Source organism: Geospiza fortis, unplaced genomic scaffold, assembly GCF_000277835.1.
Source record: "Geospiza fortis unplaced genomic scaffold, GeoFor_1.0 scaffold23, whole genome shotgun sequence".
NCBI lineage: Eukaryota > Metazoa > Chordata > Aves > Passeriformes > Thraupidae > Geospiza > Geospiza fortis.
In genome coordinates this window covers 4,717,629-4,742,770 of record NW_005054303.1, presented here as the reverse complement: position 1 = coordinate 4,742,770, position 25,142 = coordinate 4,717,629, and the positions used below count along the sequence as shown (strand labels likewise).

General features: G+C 42.6%; 1 protein-coding gene across 2 annotated transcripts in view; it reads right to left on the bottom strand.

Annotated features, from left to right (window-relative positions):
* Positions 1 to 24,275, bottom strand: part of EVL (Enah/Vasp-like) — a 120,429-nt gene extending 96,154 nt beyond the window's left edge. For both annotated transcript variants that reach the window (XM_005417881.2, XM_031066245.1), the window contains exon 1: positions 24,191 to 24,275. In XM_005417881.2, the coding sequence (XP_005417938.1) occupies positions 24,191 to 24,213 (23 nt within the window). In that variant the 5' untranslated portion in view covers positions 24,214 to 24,275. The remainder of the gene's footprint in view (positions 1 to 24,190) is intronic.
* Between the last annotated feature and the right edge of the window lie 867 nt (positions 24,276 to 25,142).

The following is a 25,142-nucleotide window of genomic DNA, read 5'->3' as shown; positions in this document are numbered from 1 at the left end:
CATAATTAATAGCCACTAACTTTTTCAGTGGGAAGAAGTGTTGAGAAGATTTTGCTAAATGCAAGCTTTAGAGAAAATAGCACATTGATTTTAGAGAATAATTTTCAAATGCTTGTAATGATATGATGTTCTTCTGATTCGTAGTTCACAAAACAACCCCAGGCCAGAGTAGGTGGAGACTAACATATTGATTTCATTGAAGCAGACAGAGTATGCATCCCTTTGAAAGCTGGCCTTACCCTTTCACTTTTTTCACTCAGTAGCAGAATGGCATAACAGGAAAGAATTTCTAAAAATATCCACTGTGGCTGATTCCAGCTGAAAATATGTTCTGAAACAGCTCAGATGACATAGAGAGTGATAGAAACACTCAGAAGCCCCAAATAAGACACACAGTTAGGTTGTGTTCTTTCACGTCGGTGTTGGTAGACACTGCTGCAGTGTTAATCCTTATCACAAAAGGATGGTTTGTCTCTCCCCCCAAGCCTAGCAGCAGTGGCACATTCTGCTTTCAACAAATGGTCCTGAAAGGCTGCTTTGCTCTTAAAAAAGAATATGAAATGACTGGAGAAGACCAAATCAGCTTATCCTGAGCACCGTTTTGTAGTGAAAATTTGCTCTCCAATTGCATTGGGATGCTGTGGTTGAACCTTTCCAGTGCACACAGTGGTCCCACTGCCAGGGCTGACTGATCTTGCTTTCCATGTCCAGAGCCAGGTACAGCATCAAACCCAATGCATTATTCAGCTGCCAGATCTCACTGCAGATCTGGCAGCTTGCTAAGGCACAAAGGTTATTCAGCACACATTATTGCCTAGGGATCATTTGCCTATTCATAGCATGTCATTTACATTTCCCGGAGTTTTTTAGCAAGGCTGTTCTGTGGATAGTAGACATTATAATAAAACATCAAATACATATAAAAAACTCATCAGCTCTTGTTTTATTTTTGCAGATTGGAGGGTACATTTCAGGACATCATGAAGCAGATGTGTAATTTTTTATCTTTTTTAGTGGTTTCAATCAAAGAGTGAGTGGCCATTCTTTAAATCTAATGGCAAACTCTATCCAGCAACAAAGACATCCCTCCTGCATCAGAGGCACTTCTGAGGATATTGCAAGATATCCCCATCTATGCCTTTTTATACCCAGCTCTTCCCCTCAGAGATCCTTTTGCCCATCTCATACATTCATTTTGCATCCACCTCACATATCCACACCAAGTTCAGTGTCTGAACTTGCATCTCAATCACTCTGCAGTCAATAGAAAGGCTCTCTCCCTCTCCCAAACTAAGGCTGATTGATATTTTCATCAAGCTAAATTTGTTTAAGTGGAAATTTTAGATATAAAGCCACAAATAAGAAGTCCAGAAAGAAAATCACAGCAGTATAGCATCATGGTGAGGTCTGCAGACTAGCCCTGAAGTGCAAAACCTGTTGTACAGGTCGTGAGTCCTTTTTACAAAGTAGATAGTAAAGAGTTTGCACAATCCTACAAAAAATCCAGTTCCTCCTGTGAAATCTTAAGTCTTTTAATGTATGCTAATGTGTGGACTCCTCTGCCTCTGTGTATGAGTTTATTGCTGCCTCCAATGCCACCAGAGCATCCCATGTCTCCAATGGAGCAGGACAAACAACTTTTCAAGGTGTGAAACCTGTCCAAGTGCCTAATGGCCTTCTGGAATTTTTCCTTTGGAGCCAGCTAGAGTGAAAAACCACTTCTGCCACGTGCAGCCTCCGTTTTTCAATTTTGTTGAAATTAATCTGGGACCAGCCCACAGCACTCCAATAGATATTTCCAGAAACAGGGAAGGGAACAGAGAAGAGAATCCTTCCCCCTCTCCTGAATGCAGGACCATCCAGCAAACAGGACTCCTCACTGTTGACATCTCTCAGGGACCAGTTTGGAAATGTTTCCAATTATTTGCCTCTTGGCTGATGTGCTACAGCTCTTTGCTTGGGAAGAGCAGGTAAAGAAGCATGTGGTTTGTGGCAGTTCTTAGCACGGTGGTTTTACTGAGGGTTGTTTTGGTTTTTTGTTTTGTTTTGTTTTAATGAGACTCTTCTGCCTTGCTGTCAGCTCTGAAGGAAATCTTCCTGCACCAAAAGCCTAAATTTTCCATTGCACAAAGACATGAGACTACACCACCCAAGCCTAAATGCCATGTGTGGTTATTTCCAGCTGGTGATGCTGGGAAATTCACCCAAAGTCACTGCAGGGGTGAGTGGTGAAGCCAGAGTCAGACAGGAGCTGCAGACCAGATCACAGCACAGCTGTAACCCTCCCCTGCTCACCCTCTGCAGTCAAACCACTACACCTGTGTCTCAGCCCAAGCCCTAGACAGCTACACACGGCAGAAGGAGAAGAGAGAAATACAAGTTCTAACAGGTGACAACTACAACGTCTGAACTTTTACTGTCTGCATGCTGTAATTCCTAACAAGGCTCCTCCATAAAAAGAAAAGCCCTTTTAATGATTATGAGGATTAAACCCCAGTGAAACCTGACAAAGAAAAGCTTATTCAGAAACTCTGATTTACTTCTGGGGGATTAATGACACTTGAAAGCAGAACAAACCATCACACCACAATAAACTAGCATAAAGAGAAATCAGCACATCATGGTGATTTATTTCTCTGTACAGAAAACAGAAAAATTGAACTATTACAGATGAATCAAATGAAAACCATCATTTCTGGCTGTAAAAAACCTTTTATTTCAAATTAATGTAGCAACTAAGCATTGCATTCAAATTTGGGATACTTTAAAACCTTTCTAATAAAAGCAAAGGCCAGTTTCACAGGGGGACTGCAGAGTGTGATTTCACAACCACTGTGGAAGCTGCCTTGGGTCTGTGCTGCTTGGCTCTGTCCTGGCCAGCTCTCTCCTGTGGAAGTGAGAAAGTCATGCAGAGGTGCAGTGAGCTGGAGTGCTGCAGCCTGGGGTTCCACCTCCCTGCCCACTGCCCAGGCTCCTTCCCACCTTTATTTTCAAGTGGGCCCACAAGTTCTTGCAAAAGCAGTAAGTATTAATTATGGTGCAAATCAGTAAAATTAATTAAAACAGGGTGTCCTGCACTATTGCCGTTTTGGTTCCCATTTGTGCTTTTAGGTTGTTTTCCCAAAGGAAACTCTTAATGGTTGGAAGAAACTTGGTGCATCCTTAGGTGATCAGCAGAATACATGATTCAGTATTAAAACTCAATAAGCAATCACACAGGTTAACTATACTTGCATTCAGAATTTTTAATTTTTACATTAACTAAGGCAAAGAATGAATGACGCATGTTTTGCATTTCATAGGGGTTTTTTTCTGGTTTTGATTTGTCACACTGTGTAGCAATGGAAATTTGAATTTTAATTCATAGCACACAGGAATAAGTTACATAACTACCTGAGTTCCATCTAAAAATTAACTTTAAAATATTTCAAAATAAATATAAAATATCATCTGCCATAACACTGAGCTGACAGACTTTAAGCTTGGTCTCCTCCACAGCTTTAATGCTACCAGGTTGATTTTTTTATTCATAATTAGAACATGGAGGGGGAGAGAAAACAAACCCCAAAACTTTATGTTCATTCTATTCAGTCTGCAAATTTTGAATTCATATTATTCAGCCAATGGAGGAGAACGAGCAGGAGTCAATGCAGTCCTCTCAATACTTCTGCAGGAAGAGGCTTTGCTGGTTCAACACAAACACAAACTACTTTCTAATTTCCACCTCTTCTGTAAGTAGACATTCTTTTTAACTTCAAGAGCCAGCATGGAGAACTTACTACAATAATCTTAATTGAAGGCAGATTTTAACAATTCTTTTTTAAAGATATAAAACCAGCAGAGAAAAACCTTGATCCATAATTCACAATTAATGAAGATACTGATTTCTGATTTCATCCACGATTTTCCACCTGATGCTGCTTCTAATCAAGTAGAACTTTCTCCCAGTCTCTGAAGGCTGCTCAGCCATACATTAACATGTAGCTACAGAAGTATCTCAACATCTGTAGCAAGACTTCAAATCTCTCTCACATCTCCTACCTTTTCCAAGCAGTGCTCAGAATAATGATCAGGTATTCAGAGCCATTGAAGGCAAAAAATAGTCTATTAATGACTTTCTTGGTCTCCAATTTTTCCAACATCTGTTTTTCCTGCTGTGTTTCATAATTCAAACCCCTTTTTAAAAAAAAAAGTCCTCATTTTAACCACACCTTCTAAACACGTCATTAATAATGTCCCACTAACAAAGACACCAGGATAAATACAAATCATTAAATACACACTATTCAAGATCAGTTTTTAGTCTCGTTAACTCCATTACCTTTTCTGTTTCCCATTTGTCTTCTTTAACTGTCTGCTCTTTTTTTTTTTATCCAATCATAATAAACCCTGAAAATAAAGATTTTTCTTTTTATTTATTAACACAGTCAATGCTAGATAGGTGATACCCTCCCATGTAAGCAGACTCAAATACTCTTGCTGGACATGCAAGATTGTTCTGTCCCCTCTAGTAATAACCACCTGGAATAACTCTAAGGGGTCCTTCAGTAGGACTTGAAGATGGAGTTTCACCACCAAAAGGCAATGCCCAGCCAGCACATGCAGTCCAGGAATGAGACCTGACAATGTGCTGCACCAGGGTCTTGTGCTTTCCAAGCTCTTCCCAGTGTCACATGCTGGGGGATCCAGAATCACAGGATCACTCCCTCAGTGCCATCCCAACACTTCCCCAACACAACTCACTGGTGCCAGCACAGTGTCACTGTCACATTTTCTGGAAAAATCATTTCGTCAGGATTTCTTCTCCTGGGAAGCTGAGAAGCCTCAGAGAAAAATGAAAACAATAATTACCTGATTGCTTCTCCTGTGTTTTGCTGCTTTGGAATGCGGTTGGAGATTGTTTATCCAACATGTGAATTGCTTTAACTTAATGACCAATCACTGTCCAGCTGTGTCAGGACTCTGGAAGAGGTCACGAGTTTTTCATTCATATCTTGTTAAACCTTCTGTAAGTATCCTTTCTCTATTCTTTAGTGTAGTTTTAGTATAGCATTCTTTAATATAATATAGATCATAAAATAATAAATTAGCCTTCTAAGAACATGGAGTCAGAGTCTCAATTCCTCCTTCGTCCTGGGGACGCAGCAAATACCACAGCACAGTACTGCTGTCCCTGTGTGCCACAGGAGTTCACCTGCCTCTTGCAAGTTCCCCACCAGTCTTTTTCAAAAACAAAGGCAGCATTTGCTTCCTGGAATATCCAAGACATTTCAAAATCTAAGTCTGTGGCAAGAAGGCAAATTGTTCTGGGATTACTCCAGACTAGCAAATGGTGTATTTGTACTTCTGATCCTTGTGGCAGGAGGAAGGAGGGAAAAGATCAGAAAAAGAAAGTTGGGGAAAGATGAGGGGACAGATTGCTGAGAGGCAGAAGAGAAGGGGACATTGCTGGTTAGAAAGAAAACAAGTGGGTTTTTTTGGTGTTGTGTTAATCTAGTTGTCCTGGGTAAAATCCAGTGGAGGCTGGCCAGCTTCCATTAGCTAAGCAGCCAGCCCCACTGCATGTTCTGCTTGGGGATTGTTGTCTCATCTCTAGAGGCCTTCAAGACACCTGCTAGGGCTCTCTGCTACCATGGCCAAGCATTGCACACCACTGAAAATATGCTTTGTTTATTCAAAAGGAACTGCAGCAGGCTGAGGAGCTGGTGGAGCGCTGTCAACAGCAGTGAATCTGTTTACCCAGAAAACAGGTGCAATGCAAGCAAGGGCTCTGCCCTCCCTCAGCACATAGCAGGACACTGGCAGCAGAAGGAGAGGGAGAAACTCACAGGCTAAGAGAAGTCTGAAGGATCAATAAGGCCAGGAGGGAGATATTTCAATCTCCCCTCCCTAGCCCCTATCTATCCCAGAGGATAAGATCCCACATTCACCCTTGACTGTGAGATAAGATGATGCTCTTTGGCATTAAGATCTTGCTAAAAATGATATATTTTTAGGACATTTTCCAGGGCAGTAGTCTCCTTCTGGACCACATCCCAGCATTTTTCCTGCTCCACAGCCCCACACTCCAGCCATGCTGGATGACTGGTCACACATCAGCTGCAACTGTGGGATCCCAAGCTGTGAGAAGCCTGTAACGTGCTGTCCAGAGCATGAGTCACTTGTTCCCCATGCAGGCTGCACACAAGGGGACAGGCCAGCCCTCGTTCTTCTCTTTAACCACTGCATTCACTCACTTGGTTTGGAGTTAGCCACCCCTTCCACAGGCAGGCAGCACACCTCGCTCTGAGATAAGCCCTGCTGGCAGACAGATGATGTGTTTGGGAGGAAAGGGAAGGAGCAAGAAATCTCCTCTTGCAAAGAAGATTTTGTGACTTAAGTTCATTCCTCCAACATAAGCAATTGGAGAGAAACACAAGTCCAGAGATTCCATGCCTGGTCCTCTTTAGACAAAAAGCCAAAGAGATCCCAGGAGCAAAGTGCCATGGCTGCCAAATCAGAACAAAAGTACCAGGAAGAAAGAAGAAAGGCTTCTTGTGTGTCCCCCCAATTCCAAATATAATACCCACAGGACTGCGAAACACGCTAGAACAAGAGTATAAATGGATGTTTAAATAGACTGTTGTCATCTAGTACATCTAACAAATCTAATCAGAAGTAACAAATGCTGCTAAAAGCCTGTTGCAGCGGCATCAGATGTAGCATTTAGGAGTCAATTTACAAACACTATCAGTTTCCTTCTTCCTTTTCGGATGTGTTCTGTTGATATTTCGTATCAGGTTCTGCTCCTGTCCCAATCCCTGTTGACTTCAGTTTGTGACCATAAAACCCCTCTGTCAGATCCCCTGCTTCCCAAGGGCAAAAGGGTGAGATTCACTGCTAAGAGGTGCTCAAATACAAATCCAATGGATGGAGTGTGAAATCACAAAAGTTAACAGTGAGCAGGACAATTTCCTGGCAAGTCAAGAAATCTTTATTTAAACTGCTGCTGTGCCTCATGAAGGCATTTGCAGGCAGAACACTCTAGTGGTAACAATCACTTTCAAGCACAAAGATGCACAGGAAATGTCAGGCACGCATTGGAATGTGTCATAGTTAAGGATGTGACACAAAGCCTGCTGAAGCTAGTGGGTCTGAGAGCAGTCTTAGAAACCAAAATTTAGGTACTTTGTAGGAAAAAAGAGGAAAAAAAAAGATAGATGTATTTGTGATCCATGACTGAATACGGCTAAATACAGCTAAAGAGAATGGCTTTTCCTAATTATATTTATCAGGAGAATCTTTTTGATTTAAACACTTGCATAGCTGTAACAATGTTATCTAATTTTGGCAGAGTGGAATGGAGTAGACTGACTAAAATTAGGTTTGCAAACATGCACTAAGAGACACAAGGCTTCACATGACTCATCCACATCTCTACTAACGCCTTCCTGAGAGACTAATGGAGGGATCCTCAGCAAGGGATCCTCAGCAAGGATGATAATTGTCTCAATAAAGGCAGGAGATTTAAAGTAACCATGTTATGAGTAATAAGAAGATACTGCATTTGCCCAAGGCAGCACATTCATTTTCAGCAATAGAAAACCTCTTATGTGGAGAAGGCACTTCTAAATATTTTCCTGAAAAGGTAGTTAAATCTGAATGAATGTGTTAAAGCCTATCTATCCTCACCTCCTGCCACAGACTGGGAAGTCACATTATAAAACAGTGTGACATGGAAATACAAATATAACTTTGTCCAGGAGGGGTCATTCAAAAGAAAAACACCTGAGTAGAAGCTGTTTCCAAAAGAAGAGTGCTGCAATCTTGGTAGGTTTATATTCCAGGAGTCTTCCAATCCCCATTTTTTAGACAGGGAATCTTTTTGCCCAAGACACCCCAGTGCTAGCACAAGCCTGGGAAGAAACCCAGGTCTTCTCAGGCCCTGCTCCCAATCCATCCACCACATCCCACCATCTTTCTGAAGCCCATACTAACTCTGGGTCTCTGTAAGAGAGGTGGGAATGAGAATAAATCTGACAGTGCTCTGCACTGAAATGGTGAAGTTGCTGAGTTCAATACTTTCTACCTTCAGCCTTCCAGCTCAGAGAAGAGCTCCTGCATGCCACACATGCCTCATGACCTCTAAAGGCTGGGAAGACACAGCACTGCTAGAACAAGGCTCTTCTTATCAGTGCCTCCACGACCATGCAAGCAGGCAGCAGGGTTCCAGCACTTTGAGACACAGGAGGTCCCTGTGATGATGAAATCCAGAAAATGTAAGCAGTTAATCAACACAGCACTGGGTGACGCATGTTGGTACGGGAAAGACAAATTGTTTCACTGACAAGGATGGCAGAAGGACAAACACCACGCCCTTCCTGCAAACAAAAAATGTGACTTCCAGTTCTGTGAGTACAACTCAGCTGTAATTATCATGGCACAAATGAACTGGCATCATGCCAACACAGACACAAGGTTCAGCTTGGTCAGGTGCCATCTGACCAGGTGAGCTTCACAGTCTCTGCAACACCCCCGGTGCCAGGAAGCATCAGACAGCAGCTACTGATACACAGGCAACCACTGCCAGCCCCTCTGACAGCTGTGGGTCTGACTAACGCTTCAAGTCAATGACAGAGAGCTGATGGGCAGGGAAAGGAGGCAGAAATTACAACCCTGGGGCTAAAACTGGTGAACTGGCAGTTGGAGTAGCTAAGGGAAGGATATAAAATGTACTTCCAGTCATAGACTAAACTTCTGATATCACTTACCTACCTACATTCTATTCCAGGCTAGACTTCTGCAGCTTTATTCCAGTAATGGCTTCAAATTGGGTAGACAGAAGAGGGAATGAGAAAATACCTGATCCTCTCTCTCCCCTCAGGCTCTTGGGTATCTTCTGTGATGAGCTCCCACCTCGGGAACCAGGGAATACAGATCTGCCCTGGTCTTTGCCTGGCCAGGGTGGGCTGTGAAGAGCTTCTGATGCTGAAGGCTTCACTAGAGAACAGGCCTGTGTAAAGCAGGGGACTTGTGATAATGAGGAAAGTTACTATGTAATTGATTTAATTGGTGTAATTGAAGGCACCATGCCTCATTTTATTGCAGGAAAATGAAATAGTCACATCTCATTCTGTCTCCCACCTTATACCCAGAAATATAATGGTACCAAGATTTGAGTGACTGGGAATAGCTCCATTTTCTCTGCAAGCAAAAAGTCAAGGAACTTCGTATTTTTTAAAATGAAAAACTGAGATTAGACCTGACATTTAGAAGCTTCCAAAACTGGCAGGCCCTAGGGCCAGGGACTTTACAGTCCCGGGAGGGCAGCTGTGCAAATTCAAAGAAATGAAGTGCAAGGAAATTGCATAAGTTGACCTCCTCCTCTGCAGCGGGGAGAGAAAGTCCAACACTTCCATGCTTCACTGGGCAGGCATTCACAAAGATGAGTAAAATATTATGATCAAAATGCCTCCACAAGGAAACTCACTGAGGCAGCTGCTCTCCATCCCAGCTTAAAAATTCAACTCTGCTGGTCCCTGTAGAGGAGCAGGACGCTGACACAAGCCTTACCTTCGGCTTTCTTTTCTTATATGACTTCACAACACTTGTGTCTGCAGATGAGTGAAGCCTCTTTGCACAGCCACTGTCATTTCACTAGCAGACTCGGGCAGCAAACTCACAGAGTGGAATTGAGTCCAGCAAATCAGTGAATGCATCTTTTCTGTCTTAAGGAACTGCAACACAGCATTTTCTGCAAGAAAGAAGGCTCGGGTGTTCAGCACCTTTTGAACACATGCTTCCAGATGAAAAATATCTGCCACTATAATTAAGGGTAGGGTGCTTAACTAAATATTTCTTTTGTCAGCCATTCATTTTAAAATGCGAGTTTGTTGCCACATTATGCCATTTCAATATTGGATTGCCCTCAACCAGAACATCTGTGTACTTCACCAGCTGCTTTAAACAACTGCCTTCTTTAAAACTAAGTGAAACAGATTATGTGTTTTATTATAGTCAGATTTCACTGTGAAGTTCATTGTCTCATGTGGCACAGTTGGCAAGAAGAGAATTATCAATTCACTTCCAAATTAAATGAAAAACCAAAACTCAAACCTCCCTTACTAAAGGAACAGCAACTGCCACCTTATAATTGCAATAAAGATGTTATCACTGGAAGATTTAACATTATTTATATATTCATCTGCTTAATATTTGCTAAGACATTTAGAAGCATACCCCAGGAAAACTACAGGTTCAGTCATTCTGCAGCTGGCAATGCCAGGGAAGAAGAGATCAGCTCCTGGGCCATGTAGATAATTGTAGCCTTTAGTTCCACATAGGCTTGGTTGGAATAACTATTAGCTCAGGATATTCATGTGCACTTCTCAGTGTACAGCAGTATCTCTCAGAGCAGTGAGATGCAAAAGCGTAGTCAGGTGTAAGAAGGGATATGAGATTTCTTGTCCCAGAGCTCAGCTTTTAAAACAAAAAGTCATCAGTTATCCTTGTGACAAAGGATTTATTATTGGAGCAAAAAGCATGAACCATGTTTAAGGTCCATCCTTATTTCTTGCTATTTCAATGGTTAATGAATTATAAGCCAGATCCAGTGCAGGAATAAAGTAGTACTGCATGGAGAACATCCCCAGCTACTCTACAAAAAGCACAACAGTTTGAGGCTTTGACAAAATCATGTAAAGAGGAGCACAGGGATTATTTCTTGAAGGGAATTTCCTTTTTAGTGTTAGCAAACTACTGCACCAGCGAAAACAGGCTGGTCTAGGATGACATTTAAAACAAAGCACTTCATAAAAACAAGTGGTTTCAAGCAAATGTCAGCTATCCCGGCTACATTAATTGATTAATTGATTAAAAGCATAAAGATTAATTGATTCAAAGCATAAAGATAGTAACACCCAAATGAGATGACAAAAGTTACACACTGTCAGTGTAAGTCACAGACCAGGAGAAGATCAGATACACTTTGACATATCTGCTTTTGTGTTTCAGGTGTTTAATACACCAGAAACCTTCTGAAATCCCCTACAATTCTCTCCACAACTTCTCCAGTATTCCAAAGGGCAGATAGGTAGAACATGAAGGAAGCTATTCTCAGTTTTCCTCATCTGGATGGGTTTTACTGTTCAGGAACAGAAGTCTTTGGACTTCTAAATACATCTTTCCCTTGGAAAGCTTCATGACAGCACAGAATTTCAGTGGTTTGGGTGCTATTACATATACATAATCAAGCCAAAGCACAACAAAATCACAGGGCACATCATACAACTTAACACAGAGAGAGGGATTTTACAGACAGCCTGTATGGATACACAGGAGCACATTAACCTAAGGATACTGATGCAGTAGTGCTTTGGGTACCCCTGCAGAAGTGGTCTTCAGATGGCTGTGTAAGCATCACACGCACTGCATTCCAAATAGGAGAATTTAAACTGAAAGAAAAAGGACATCCCAGGGGATTTGGTAAGAATCAGGATAACGATGAACTGAACCCCTAAAATGCTCCCTATAACAGGGCAGTAGGTGATATTGTTGGAAGAGGTGCTTGTACCCCAATCAGGAGTCAAGTTCTGTCTTGACTAACATCATGTTTTACAAGGGAGTTTATTTGCTCCATTTCCTGGAATAAAGAGATGCATTCAAGCACTAAACTGAATTCAAAGCTGTGGTCTCACCCAAGTCAGTAAGACAGTACCTGGGTGATTCCCATGTTTGTACTCCAAAACTGCAGTTAAATCTAATGAACATTAAAACATGGGCCAGAAGGTGAAATAAAGAAGATAAACTGAAAAGTGACACATGCAAAATCCCAGTATAAAAAAGATAAACTCCTAAAGGTAAGCCACAGTTTGAGCCAGACAAAATATCAGAGCCTCTTACACTCAGTTCTGAGTTCTGCTTCACTTTGTCCAGTCCAGACAACCTCTAAGTGTCAGTTCTTCAGTTGGACTCCCTTAAAATCAGAAGAAATAAAAGTGCTTATAGAGCATGGTTCATCTACTCCTAAAGTAGGTGGCTAAAACAGGTCAGATGAATCACGTTAGCAGCAGTTCTTTCTCTCCATTGATTACACAAGGAGCCCACAGGGACCAGCCTGGATGGAGACATTCAGAGTTGGGAGAAATGAAGCTCATCCCAGACATCTGCACAACTGCATCCACAGCACTACTAATCCTCTCATGGCTGAAAGTGGGACTCATTTCCACTGCAGAAAAAAGACAAAAGTAGAAGACAACCAGCTTTCTGAAGAGTGATCTCAAATGTGAATTCCCAACATGGCAAGGTCTTCCCATTTCAAACATTTGGATTAAGCCCATGGGTTGAAAGAGTCTGAGCCTGTTCCCTATTCCCAGCACCACATCTAATCTGGAATCTGACCTTTGGCATTTTATTTAACCTTACTTTTCCTACTAACAGCAAAGTAGGGATCATTTTAACATCTCTGCCAGAACGCTGAGTTACTTGATGAACATCTTTAAAGTGTTCTGGGATTTCTGTGCTCCTCATAAAAACAGTGATACTATTAACTATTATATGAGCACTATTGTGATTACCATTACAAAGACAGCATTTTTCTGATATTTACCTTTAAAACAGCTGTTATTAACTTTCATGTGCTTTTCTTTGAACAGTCCTTCTCAGTCATATTCCCATGCCTATTTCTCTGGGATTTGTATCTTCTGATCTGACAGTTTGCAGGTTTATCACCAAATTCCCTTTTTGTATTGCCTGTTAAAATCATGTACTAATGAAAAAAATCATTCTTTGCTTTCTGCCTAAATATGTCTGTATATAAATAGCTCTCTCCATATATATAAAAGCCCACACATTCTGTCATTAAGTGTAGCAGACAAATAGATTTGAATTGCAGTAGTGTAAATAAACATGCAGCCTTTTCCCAAATCTAATGGACAGATATAAATAAGTCCTGTCTAGAAGCCACACTTGAATCACTGTTCACAGTAATTTGGGCTACAAATCAAAACAAAGTGTCATTGTCTCCATCCTCTATGCTCACAACCCCAGCAGGGAAATTTCAAGGAAATTGCTCACATAATACAAACTTTCATTTATAGAACAAATAGAAACACACATACAAAACTATCTCAGTGTGTTTATGTACATATATACACATACAGTTATGTTTCAGAGGGAAGGCATCCTTGGACAAGGGAGAGCCATAGAGCAGGGCTTGGATCTCATTCGTCAGTGCCACTCCCAGGATTTAGGACACTCTGTACCTCAATTTCTCTGCCTTTAATAACTGATCTGGAGACAGCCCCCCACATGCATGGGCACAGAGGTACCGTGCCTGGCAGCATCTGCATTAAATCCCAGTGTTAAAGAAAAATACTCAGCTCTAGAGCACAGATTTGATACCCTGTCAGATCTATCTCCCCTTGAATTTACAGTGATTTGGGACTTCAGACTAAAGTCAGCATGCTGGACATCAACTAAGGAAACCCAGCTGACTCCTCCAGCCCAAGTTCCTGGATGGATGGCTTCCTGTGATGTGTATTTCTGGGGATTGCAGTGAGAGGTGCAGTTCCAGCCAAGCCAGTGCACCTGCACTGCCCCACTTCCCCAGCAGCTCTGTCCCCGCTTGCCTTGAACATCGGAGTCAAACTCAAACTGACAAGCAACACCTGTCCCCACAGCTATTTTCCACACCCATCTACATCTAGTCCTTGCTTCATTGCCTTCTTTAAAGTTTTATAAAGGTTTCAGTGAGCAGTCTTAGTCAAGTTGCTGACTCTTTTTCTTAATGCTTCCTTGACTGAGCTCAGACATCTGAAGGAATCTGGGTTTAAGTAATCTGCTCACAAAGAAAGTCCTGGAAATATGCTTTCTGCTCATCATCACCTTAAACCACAAGTGCAAATCTGCAGTACAGTGCATTTTTCCTACGTAGTAACACAATGAAATGGTTTTGCTTCCCTTGCATTCGATTTTCTCAACAGCTCCTCTCCCAGACAGACTCTATAAATCAGGAGATATATCTCAAAATGCATTCTTAAAATTCAACTTCCTATTCATGGCACCCACCAAAAGTCTTGGTATCATCCTTTTGGAGTACAGAGAAACAACTAAAAGATGCAGCAGTTTGTAGATTAGTTGTTTTAATTTAAACGTGTAATTTAGAAGCATACAAATTGACTATAAAGATTTGAAAACCTCAGAAATTCTGAGAAAGTGCATTTTGGTGAAGGATGGCCAGCTGAGTGCTGTACTTGGATCACAACACATGCTGGGGAAGGTGATGGGCTGAAGCCCCAAGAAGTAAGATGGTATCAGGCTCTTGGGGTTTGGTGGGACCCCAAAGGTGTCAATCCCTGTGTGTGACAGTAAGGCAGAGCTCAGGCTCTCATCCTTGGCATCACCAGGCCAGACAGACCAACCTCAGATGCTTCAGACAGAATAAGCCAAAAAAGCAAAGGAAAACACATTCCAGACCTCAAGAGCCAAATATCTGCATCTACAGGGAAAACCAGTCCATGTCTGACCCCTTGCCTTCCCCCCACCCACACACAAGAGCAGCCTGCTGAAATCCCCAGTATTTGGCAGCTGAGGTTATCCTGGTGCAGACCCAGAGCATACAAGTGTGCCTGGAGCTCAGGAGGAACGTGGGAAGCTGCAGGGACTGAGCTCACACCCACACCCAATGCTTGTGCACTTGCAGGCACAGATGTGACCCTTTCTGGGGAGAGAAAATTGTATCTGAAAGCAGCAGAACTGCAGTGGGAGCTGAGGTGATGGCAAGTGTACTATGTCCCCTCTGAACAAACCCCTCCGCTTCCTAAGGCTTGATGCAAGGAAATCACATTGTATTTCAGGATTGATTTTTCTCTTACTTCGACCTTCTAAAGTAGGATATTGTTACATCTTGGTCAGCAATGTCAGGATTTTCTCTAGTAAATCAGGCACCATTTTCATGTCAAATTACAGAGATACCTTACATGGGCTGTACCCTCTGGGTAATTCATTTTCACCTTCTTCTTTAATAACACGTTTTCTTTCTTCTCCCTTACACACTGAACTTTATAAATAGTTTAAATAAATGCCTATCTCTGTTTAATGAGCTTGTTCTGTCTGAGTGAGCTTTGAAAATGCCATTGGTTATATGGAGTAGTTAAAAATTACCATAGGGGAGCTACTGACATGAGAGCATTACCTCTTATTAGTACTAATAATCTTGCCTAACAAGCCAGTAGAGTCTTTGAAGTCTCATCCTCAAGCTTTGAGATTGATCCTTTTCCAAAAGTCATGGTGGTGGGTTTTTCCCCATCCTTTATATTACTAGTACTTAGGATTCCTAAATCCTTTGCTGCTTCTCTTGCAACAAAATTGTCCCAGTACCATAACAGGACCAGTCCAGCTGCACCATACAGCAGCGCTAGGGCCAAAATGTCTGCTCCCCTCATTCTGCAATACACACAGGCAAACTTAGAATCACATTTTCCACACTCTTCATCACTGAAAAACAAACAGAAACTTTCAAATAATTCAAACACTCCACATCTATGTGAGCCCTTCAAGACAAAGGCCAATTTTCTACATAAATAGCATCCAGCTGGTCCTCCTCCCTGGAATAATCAGAGCCAATACATGCTCTTGTGAAAATCTGATCCATGTAAAATGCATTTTTCTTCATTTTTGAAATATGGTTCTTAGATTTCCATTCCCCAATTAAAACAAGAATGTGACTTTGATCTCAAATAATTTGCAATGCATGTCCAAAAGAGTCTTATCTTTACTCCCATTTTAACATCACTTTATAAGAAACAGCTCCTTGGCAAACAGCAGTTTAGCTGTGATGGCTGGGCAGAACAGTGTTAACTACATGAAATGGCATCAAAAAGTGCTGTCTCATGAAGCAAAGGCAGTCTGGAGGCAAAGCTGGCAGGAGTACTTCTTTTATTATAAAAATTTTTAGAGTCTGAAGAAAGAATGAGCCTTTTGATTTAAAACCCTCCTTCAGTCTGAAAAAAAAGTTTAAATCATCTCTTTCCCTCCCATGGACAAATTTAATGGGAAGTTAGTCTGAGGCTTCACACCACAAGGATTAAAATGGATCATAGGAAGAAGCCCCCATACCCTGTACCTACCTTATGAATAGCAGAAATAACAAGACCAGCAATTTTATCCATTTGGCCTTGTTGCACAAGAAAAGTCAAGAGGGGATTTGGACATCCACGCTGTTCTCTAGCTGAAAATATGGACAGGGACAGAGAAAATGAGCATCTCTGGGAGACACCAGGATATTGAAACCAAGCATCCACCCCCATGAAGCAGGCACTGCAGGTAGGAAGCAGTGGGCAGCAGCTGTTTTCCATGAAAGTTCAGCTGAAATACTTCAAATCTTTATAGACTTCATACTTAGGCTTAGCAAACACAGGACTGAGAATGACTTGCTCTAAAGGATGCCCATAGGTGGATTTAAAAATTATCATAAATTCTGTTATTTGAAGAAGCCATCTGTACTCGTGTTTGTTTTAATTTTAAAGATTGACATCAATTTCCATGGGCCTTGATAACTACCTTCAGTTCTGAAAAGTGTGTCTGGATCCTCATTAAACAACAGCAGACACTTCTTGTTTGCAAATATTACCACAAGGTTGGTTAAAAAAAGGAGGGGGGGCTAAACATGTTTTGGAGATGAGAGAGCGTTAAAAAAGGGAGAAGGGGATAAACATGTTTTGGAGATGAGAGAGACAAGACAAAAATGCAAAAACAGGTTATCATGCCTAGAAGGCAAAGGGAACAGAGAGGAAATTCCTTGGGTTTGGAAATGAATTGCACTGCAGATCTCAGGTAGCTGAACCAAGCCTTTGGCACCAGTGAGACTCTGTAGGGCTTGCAGTTCAACAGGAGAAAAGAAGGGAACACTCTTCCACAGACAGCCCCCTGTTTAAGGCACTAAATACACACACCATAGACAATTTACACTGATTTAACTGTGACTGGAAATTACCTCCTACATAGACAGTGGAGCTCCTCCAATCCAATGAATATCCTGGGATAAGTCTCCTTTCATATTTATATTTGGGATAAGATTATATGCCCAAGCATTAGACTTTTTTGCCCCTTAAAATCTGGCCAAACCTGACTCCACCACCTCTAACAAAGAGTCTCTATGTTCCTCTTCAGTAGAAATATTTCAACATAGCCACTATGAGAATAGTGTGTGCTTATCTTCATTTCCAGCAACAGCATTCTCACATTACTTTCTTAGAAGCATTTCTCTCCTCTTCAAATGCCTCTGTGCTAAACCACTGAAATATGTGGCAACTGCAGTGTCAGTTGTCACAGGGAAAAATATGTCAGCAAAAACATTTGATTCAATCTGCTGTTTAAGGAAGCAACATTTCCTCAGGGTATATGCCTTGTGTGGATAAATAACAACTGTCCAAAATCCAAGGATCTAAAATCAATTTCCAATACCAAAGAGCAGATTTGAGGCAATCACCTTCAGCAAAAGAATAATGCAAAACCAGTTCCTTTTCCTCCTTTTTTAATTTAGCGCAAATTTGTTTTTGAAAAAAAAATTTAGTCTCTCAGTCACAAAATGAAGGGTGAAGGATTATGTAAAGGGTGTTACAGATCTCATTGGGACCATAATTTGCCACCCAGGCTTCTGCATTTTCTCTGATGAGATGCATCATATGGAATACTCACATTTGAATATTGAACAACTTGCCAATTCCTATAGATAATCAAAAACTTCTGTCTCAACAATGTGTTTCCACCAAGTTTCATGTTCAGCTCTGAGGCTCCCAGCATAAGAAGGACATCAGCCTCTTGGGAGAGTCCAGAGGAGGCCGTGAAGATCATTCAAGAGCTGGAGCACCTCTCCTCCAAAGACAGGCTGAGAGAATTGGGGTTGCTCAGCCTGGAGAAGTCTCTGGGGAGACCTTGCAGCACCTTCCAGAACCTAAAGGGGCTTCAAGCAACAGGGAGAGGGTCTTTCTACAAGGGCATGGAGTGATAGGACAAGGGAGAAGGGCTTCAGGCTGAAAGAGGGGATGTTTAGATCAGGTATCAGGAAGAAATTCTTCACGGTGAGGGTGGTGAGGCACTGGCACAGGCTGTCCAGAGAAGCTGTGGCTGCCCCATCCCTGGAAGTGCTCAAGGCCAGGTTGGATGTTGTTTTGAGTAACCTGGTCTAGTGGGAGGTGTCCCTGCCCGTGGCTGGGGGTTGGAACTAGTCGCTCTTTAAGGTCCCTTCAGCCCAAACCATTCCATGATTCTGTGAATTTGTGTGTATCCATGTGAGGACAGAAGGGAGGAACGTGAGCAGCTGGTGGTTCACTGGTGGACACTCTGTGGCAGAGAAAGCACTGAGCAAGCAGAGATTTGGCCAGCCTGCAGCTTCCAGGCTCACATATTTGTGGTTATTTATTAAGCACCTACAGGATATTTTGAAGATGATATACAATTGGAGAGTTCAGCTATGCAGGTCAGAAGATCCTGCAACTAATTATGGTCTGCCAAGATACCATCCTTGAATTTTCTCCATTTTAAACCTGCTTTCTCCCTTTCATTTAACACCCTTTGAACTCAGAAACAATTGCTCCTCACATTTTTCCCCTCTCGTCAGAAAAGATTAACTCCACCATTTGGTGTGTTTTTCACTAGCTGCTCCATCTAACCTGGAAGGTCAGAGTCACCAACTTGGAACAACAATGTGTTCCACTTCTCTGTAGCGCTGCAATCCCATTACACCTCTACAACACCTGTAGCAACTTGAAATAGTCTTTTGGCAACTCTCCTGATGCTTCTTACTCATCAATAGTATCCTATTTCTTGCAGCAAGGAACAGAAATCCTTTTCTACAGTCACAGAGTCATAGAATAGTTTCAGTTGGGAGGGACCTTAAAGATCATCTAGTTCCAACCTCCCTGCCAGGGACACCTCCATATTCTTGGGATTGCCCTGACCTTCGTGAAGTCCACATGGATCCACTTCTCAAGTGTGTCAAGGTCCCTTCCCTCCAGTGGGCTGTCTGCACCACACAGCTTGGTGTCATTGGCAAACCCACTGAGGGTGTGCTCAATCCCACTGTCCACGCTGCCAACAAATGTGTGAACAGTGCCAATTCCAACACTGGCCCCCGAGAGCACCACACGTCACTCAGCACTGGTGTCCACTCTCACATCAAGCTGCTGACCACAGCTCTTTGAGTGTGACCACCCAGCCAATTTCTCAACCCTCGAGTTGTCCATCTGTCAGTTGTCTCTCCAGTTTAGAGTCAGGGGTGTTGTGCAGGACAGTGTCAAACATTTGGCACAAATCCAGGCAGATGATGACAGTCATTCCTCCCTTCTCCACCAACACTGTAACCTCACTGCAGAAGGTTTCTGTATTTGTCAGGGACAATTCACTCTTAGTGAAGCCATACTGGCTGGCACCTCACCTACAGCTTCCTAAAGCTGCTTGGCTATTCAAACTTCATTATTCAGTGTCACTTCTGAAAACAGGGATTATTTAAAAGGCCTTCTTCTTAGGAATTTCCAGCAGGAAAAGCTACTGGAGACAGGCCTGCATCCCCTCACAGAACCAGCCTTTTGTCCCTTCGACAAATCATCTTACTGCTTGTTGGGGAAGGGGGAAGGAAAAGTCACGTGCCTTTTACTCTAACATCCATCTTTACAAAATGATCATGCTTGTCCTTTATACAGGTCTTTAATAAACATGCCAGGTACCCTGGAGACACCTAAACTGTCAGCAGTGAAATTACAGAATCACAGACTATCTCATGTTAGAAGGGAACCATAAGTATCACTGAACCAAATTTCCTGCTCCTTGCAGGACTACCAAGAACTAAACCATAAGACTAAGAGCATTGTCCAGGCACTCCTTGAACTCTGACGGGTTTGGTACTGTGACCACTTCCCTGGGGAACTGTTCCAGTGACCCACCACCCTCTCAGTGAAGAATGTTTTCCTAAAGTCCAGTGTGAACTTCCCCTGATGCAGCTTCACACCATTTCCTTGTGTCCTTTTATTGGTCACCAGAGAGAGGAGAATGCTGCACTCAAAGTCAGACCAGGCAATTGGTGGGCACCTGCCATGAGAATTCACTTTTGCAGAATCATGTTAAAACCAAAATTCTTCACTAATTTGGCATATTCAGGGTTTTTTTTTTTTTTTCTTGGCAGCAGCAAATGCAGCTTAAACATCACAATTCCTGTGTGCTTATCCAACTGTGCAGCTAAACTCAGCCATGAAATGCTTGTGGGCACAATAAACTCAATGCCTTCATCTCCCCATCGGGGATCACCTGCTCCCAGAGGACATCTTCTACTGCTGCTGTTGCTTTGGGGATCAGCAGGTGAGAGGCTCTCCGTGCACCAAAATGCTCCACGTTCATGCTGAGCTCTGCTTTCTATTCATCGGTGGGTTTCAGTTCCTCTATTCAGAGCCAGCTCTCTCTTTTGAGAGACTCATCTTCCTTCCTGTAGCATTCTCAGTTGTGCTCTTTGGATGGGGGAACAGGAGATGTAGTTAAAAATACTGCGATGCTGTGGTGGGCGGTGTAGCAGAAATAGACAGACACCAGCTCACTGCGAAGAATACTAAGTAACATCCCAGAAAGATAAAGGCATAGCAACAAAAGAAAAGAAAATGCATTTGTGTTCTGCCACTAGAGAGCTAAATCTGGGTGGAAGATACCAAATGAGGAGTGCTGCTCGTGGCCTAGTGCACCATCCTCCTGATGGCTTCACGTGCAAAGTCATCTTACAGCAGTGTGGTCATAAAAGCACAGCTTATGGACAATCCTGCCTCCAATTATAGCCCAAATGTATGTGAGCTCTGGGGTTTTATGAAGACAGTGCAGGAATCAGCAATAAAATGGGCCCAACCCATAGCTCACAGAAACCAGAAGCCCATATGGACTGAGAAGGGGCTTAGCTCCATTAACCCTGCTTTAAAAGCAAAGTTTTCAGGGGATATTAGGTTCTTTCCAAGACAGAGATAAACCAAGCTTGGCTGATACAAGAAGCTGTGAGATTATTCTATGGATTTACTCCCTATTTTTCAGAGGCTTAAATCTCTCTTTATCCAGCCAGTAACCACACAGGAAAGATTTCATCCCAAAGGGCTTTACAAATAAGTTTTTCACAAACAATACACCAGAGTCACTTACAGTCTTTAAGTGAGACATTTCTTCAGAGAGGTCCAGCAGCTGCTTAACACTTCATAAAAATAACCTGGCACCATTTCACCAGGGAAGTGAAGATGGCTGCATCAAAGTGAAATCGGGGGGGAAGCTGGGTGCCCTGATTGCAGGGATGCCTCTCGGCATAGGCTCAGAGTGCCACAGCCTGCACCACCCTGCTGGGGAGTCCTGCAGGTCTGGAAGGGCCAGTGTGGAGACAGAAAAAAAAGAGCAGAGTAACACAGAGAGATGTCTTGGTTGGGTGTGCAAGAGCAGGCACTGCTGGGATCTCCAGGATGGGTACGCAAGAGCAGGCATTGATGGGATCAGCAGGATGGGATCAGCAGGATGGGTGTGCATCAGCAGGCACTGCTGGGATCACCAGGATGGGTGTGCATGAGCAGGCACTGCTGAGATCACCAGGATGGGATCACCAGGATGGGTGCGCATGAGGAGGCAGTGATGGGATCACCAGGATGGGTGTGCATGAGGAGGCACTGCTGAGATCACCAGGATGGGTGTGCATGAGGAGGCACTGCTGGGATCACCAGGATGGGTGTGCATGAGCAGGCACTGCTGAGATCACCAGGATGGGATCACCAGGATGGGTGCGCATGAGGAGGCAGTGATGGGATCAGCAGGATGGGTGTGCATGAGCAGGCAGTGACGGGATCAGCAGGATGGGTGTGCATGAGCAGGCACTGATGGGATCACTGAGATGGGTGTGCATGAGGAGGCAGTGATGGGATCAGCAGGATGGGTGATCTGGGGACACTTGGGTGCTCAAGGCCTGTGGGTGCACTGGAGGATGGAAACAGCCCTGCTGCTGCAGCACACACACATGAGCATCCACTTCAGGTGAAAGCCAAGGTGGGAGATGAGTGCAAGCCTGTGTTTTGGCCACATGGAAGACAGGGACCCTTAAAAGAGAGTGGGGCAAGCCTGGGGCTGGGGCCCTTGGACCAGAGTGCCCTCTGCTGCTACAGCCACGTTGCTTCCAGGAGCCCATGGCAGGGAGGCTCCCACCTCACTGCTCAACTAGACCTCTTTTTAATCTTTACCTTGCAAGATTTGTTTTGATGCCATCACAATATAAAATAGCCACAGGCACAAGAATAATCATACCATTGAAAAAAACCCATCAACATGCAGATGCAACCTCAACAAAACTCCATGGAAATTCCCAATAAAATAAATGCCATTTAAATGCTGCTATACAGAAACACCAACCCTACCAGTGCAAAATTTAAAAGAAAATGTCTAGCAGTCTGCCCATCAAATGTAAATACTGTTTTCAAATCAAGTCTAAGAGAGGATGACACATAATTTAATAAGCCTAATGGGTGTGTAATCAGCATTTGGCCATTCTTGCCACAAAACTAGGTGTCCTTCTGGCCCAAGATGTCTAGGAAAGCCACTGAAAGACAACTAAGGCTTTAAAAGCAGAATTTTAAAAACATCCTTCTTTTTTTTCCTCATTGTAGATTGATTGAGTATTTCACTCAATTAAGAATAGGACCCAATGAACTGGCAGAAATACAAACAACTCTGTGGGCACAGTAAGTGGCACAGTAAGTTTGGGGCCCATTTGCACCTTAATTTACTGCCCACAATCAGCAATGTCAAGATTCCAAGCATCTCCTCACAGCCCTGACAACAGCAGTTACACAGCATTATCTAGTCTTCCAGTAAAATCTTTCCCCTCAGACAGCATTCATGCTGCATTTCACAACAGGAAGAATACACACAGTCAGCCTGGTTCCCCTCAGCCCTTGCAGCTGGAATCAGAATATTTTGGGGAGTGGGGGTGTCCTGTACCTGCTTTTGCTGCTTTTGCCACCACTCACACACAGAACTGAGCAGCAAGTCACAAAATAATGGAAATTGCCAATAAATCTGCCTAACAAAAGGCAGAATAATGTTAAAAATATCTAATCTGAGGGTGGAAAGTTTCATTTTAAGGTATTTGATAAAGAATGCACATTGTGCATAGAAAGAGAATCCATCATCTCCTCTAGTTACATACTTGGTCAAACAATCCATTTTTTTTACTCAAAAAGAAAGATATTTTTAAGATACATTATAATAACGATATACAGACAAACGTATCACAGGGTGATGCCTAGTGCTGTTTCAACATTGTCACCATTTTATCTGGTCAATTGTATAACACAAGTTACAACAACTGATCACATTAAGCAAAACATTTTTTCACAAAAAGTGAGATACTCCCTACCCCACAACTACTGACCAGAATTTTTTCTAGTCCCAAACTGCATAGGAAAATAATTTTCTGTTAGCAAGGGTAGAAATTCTATTTCATGTTTTCAATTATCTGTTGGGGTTTTAAAAGACCTCAATACTTGCATAAGGATGGAGTTATACTGGGGGTGGGGATGGAGGAGGACAGGGAGCAGAGGCAATACTGAGCAGAACCAATATCAAATAAAAAGGGCTAATTTTATATTCTAACAATCACAGTTGTTCAAATGTTTGCAAACTACAAACCAACCCCTACAAACAAAAAAATATTCTTATTTTAAATATAATTCATAAGGAATTCTGCAGCTACAAGGTTATGAAAAAGACATGTATACTCTGCAGCAGCATAAAATATAATCCTATGTACAATCCAAGCATCAATTTTCCCTTCTCTATCACCATCAGTATTTTATCTTGAAGGAGCATCTGTCAGATTCTCCAGAACTAAAAATAGCAAAGACCCTTTTAAAGAGAACAGTTTCTGGTTTATATTTATAACTACCCTGCACTCGCTGTCTCTGGCTGCATGGCCATGAAATTTGTGCAAGATATAATCAATTACCCAGCTTTGCACTTCATCATGCAGTTAAGCTCCTGTTACCTGCAACGAACCCTCCAAGCACTTCTCCCCATGCACAGGGCAGAGATTATAAAACACAATAAATATCGGCACATTGAAGAGCTAACTGTAGAGCTGACTGACATTACACAGCAAAAACCTTGTGAGAACAAAAACCGAGCACACTGATGGATAAAACAGAGAGCCTACCTGAATTCTTCAAATGCATACATGGCCTAGCAACTACACAAATGCTCTGAAATTGAAAATAATCTTCTTAACGTCCAGAGGACCATTTAGTTTGTCAAACTGCAGCAAAATGCATAATGACGAGACAGTATATTGGGAATATTCTGAGGAGAAAGGGTATGCAGATACTGGCCTGCAGCCTACAGCTCAGCCAGCTGCTGACAAGCAGCAGCTAACAGGAAAAGGCGATAGAGTACCATGTGATCATTCCTGCAAGTCTGATTAATGCAGTATACTCCAAGAATACAGGCTGATATCTTCATTATTCGAGCCAAATAAGTCAAATATGGTACACGACAGGCTTCACAGCTAAATTATCATTCACATGCTACATCAAAATCAGCAAGTGCAAGCAGAGGATAATAAAAAAAAGTAAATATATATTGTAACCAAAGAGATTAATTAGGCCCATTCAAGCTGGTTTTCTTACCTTGTAGTGATATTTTAGTCTGTTTTTATTCATCTAAACCATCAGTGATGGAACAAAAGACTGCATCCACAAACCTCCCCTTCCATGAATGCCAGAACATTTAAAGTAGTTTATCTGCTAGAAATCATTTCCTCTGTAGTCTATTCCCAACCACTTTAACTCCTTCAGCCCTGAACTCATTGCCATAAACCCCATTTGCAGGGCCATGCGGGCTTTTTAGGGTTTACAGGGTTAACACCAAGAAATCGCAGCAGTGCCACTGAATGAGGTGGGATAAGAGCCAAAGGAGTCATATCTGCGAGATCACAGAAGGGAGATAGGAATGAGGAAAGTTGAGCATTTCGTGGCACTGCAGTGTGCAGGCGAGGATGCTTCAGCTGCCTAGCAACAGCGCACGCAATCTCCATGGCAACAGCGCAGCCAGCGCATCCGCTGCGCACCCCAGGGGCGACACACGGGGACAGCTCGGCGGCACGGCCACAC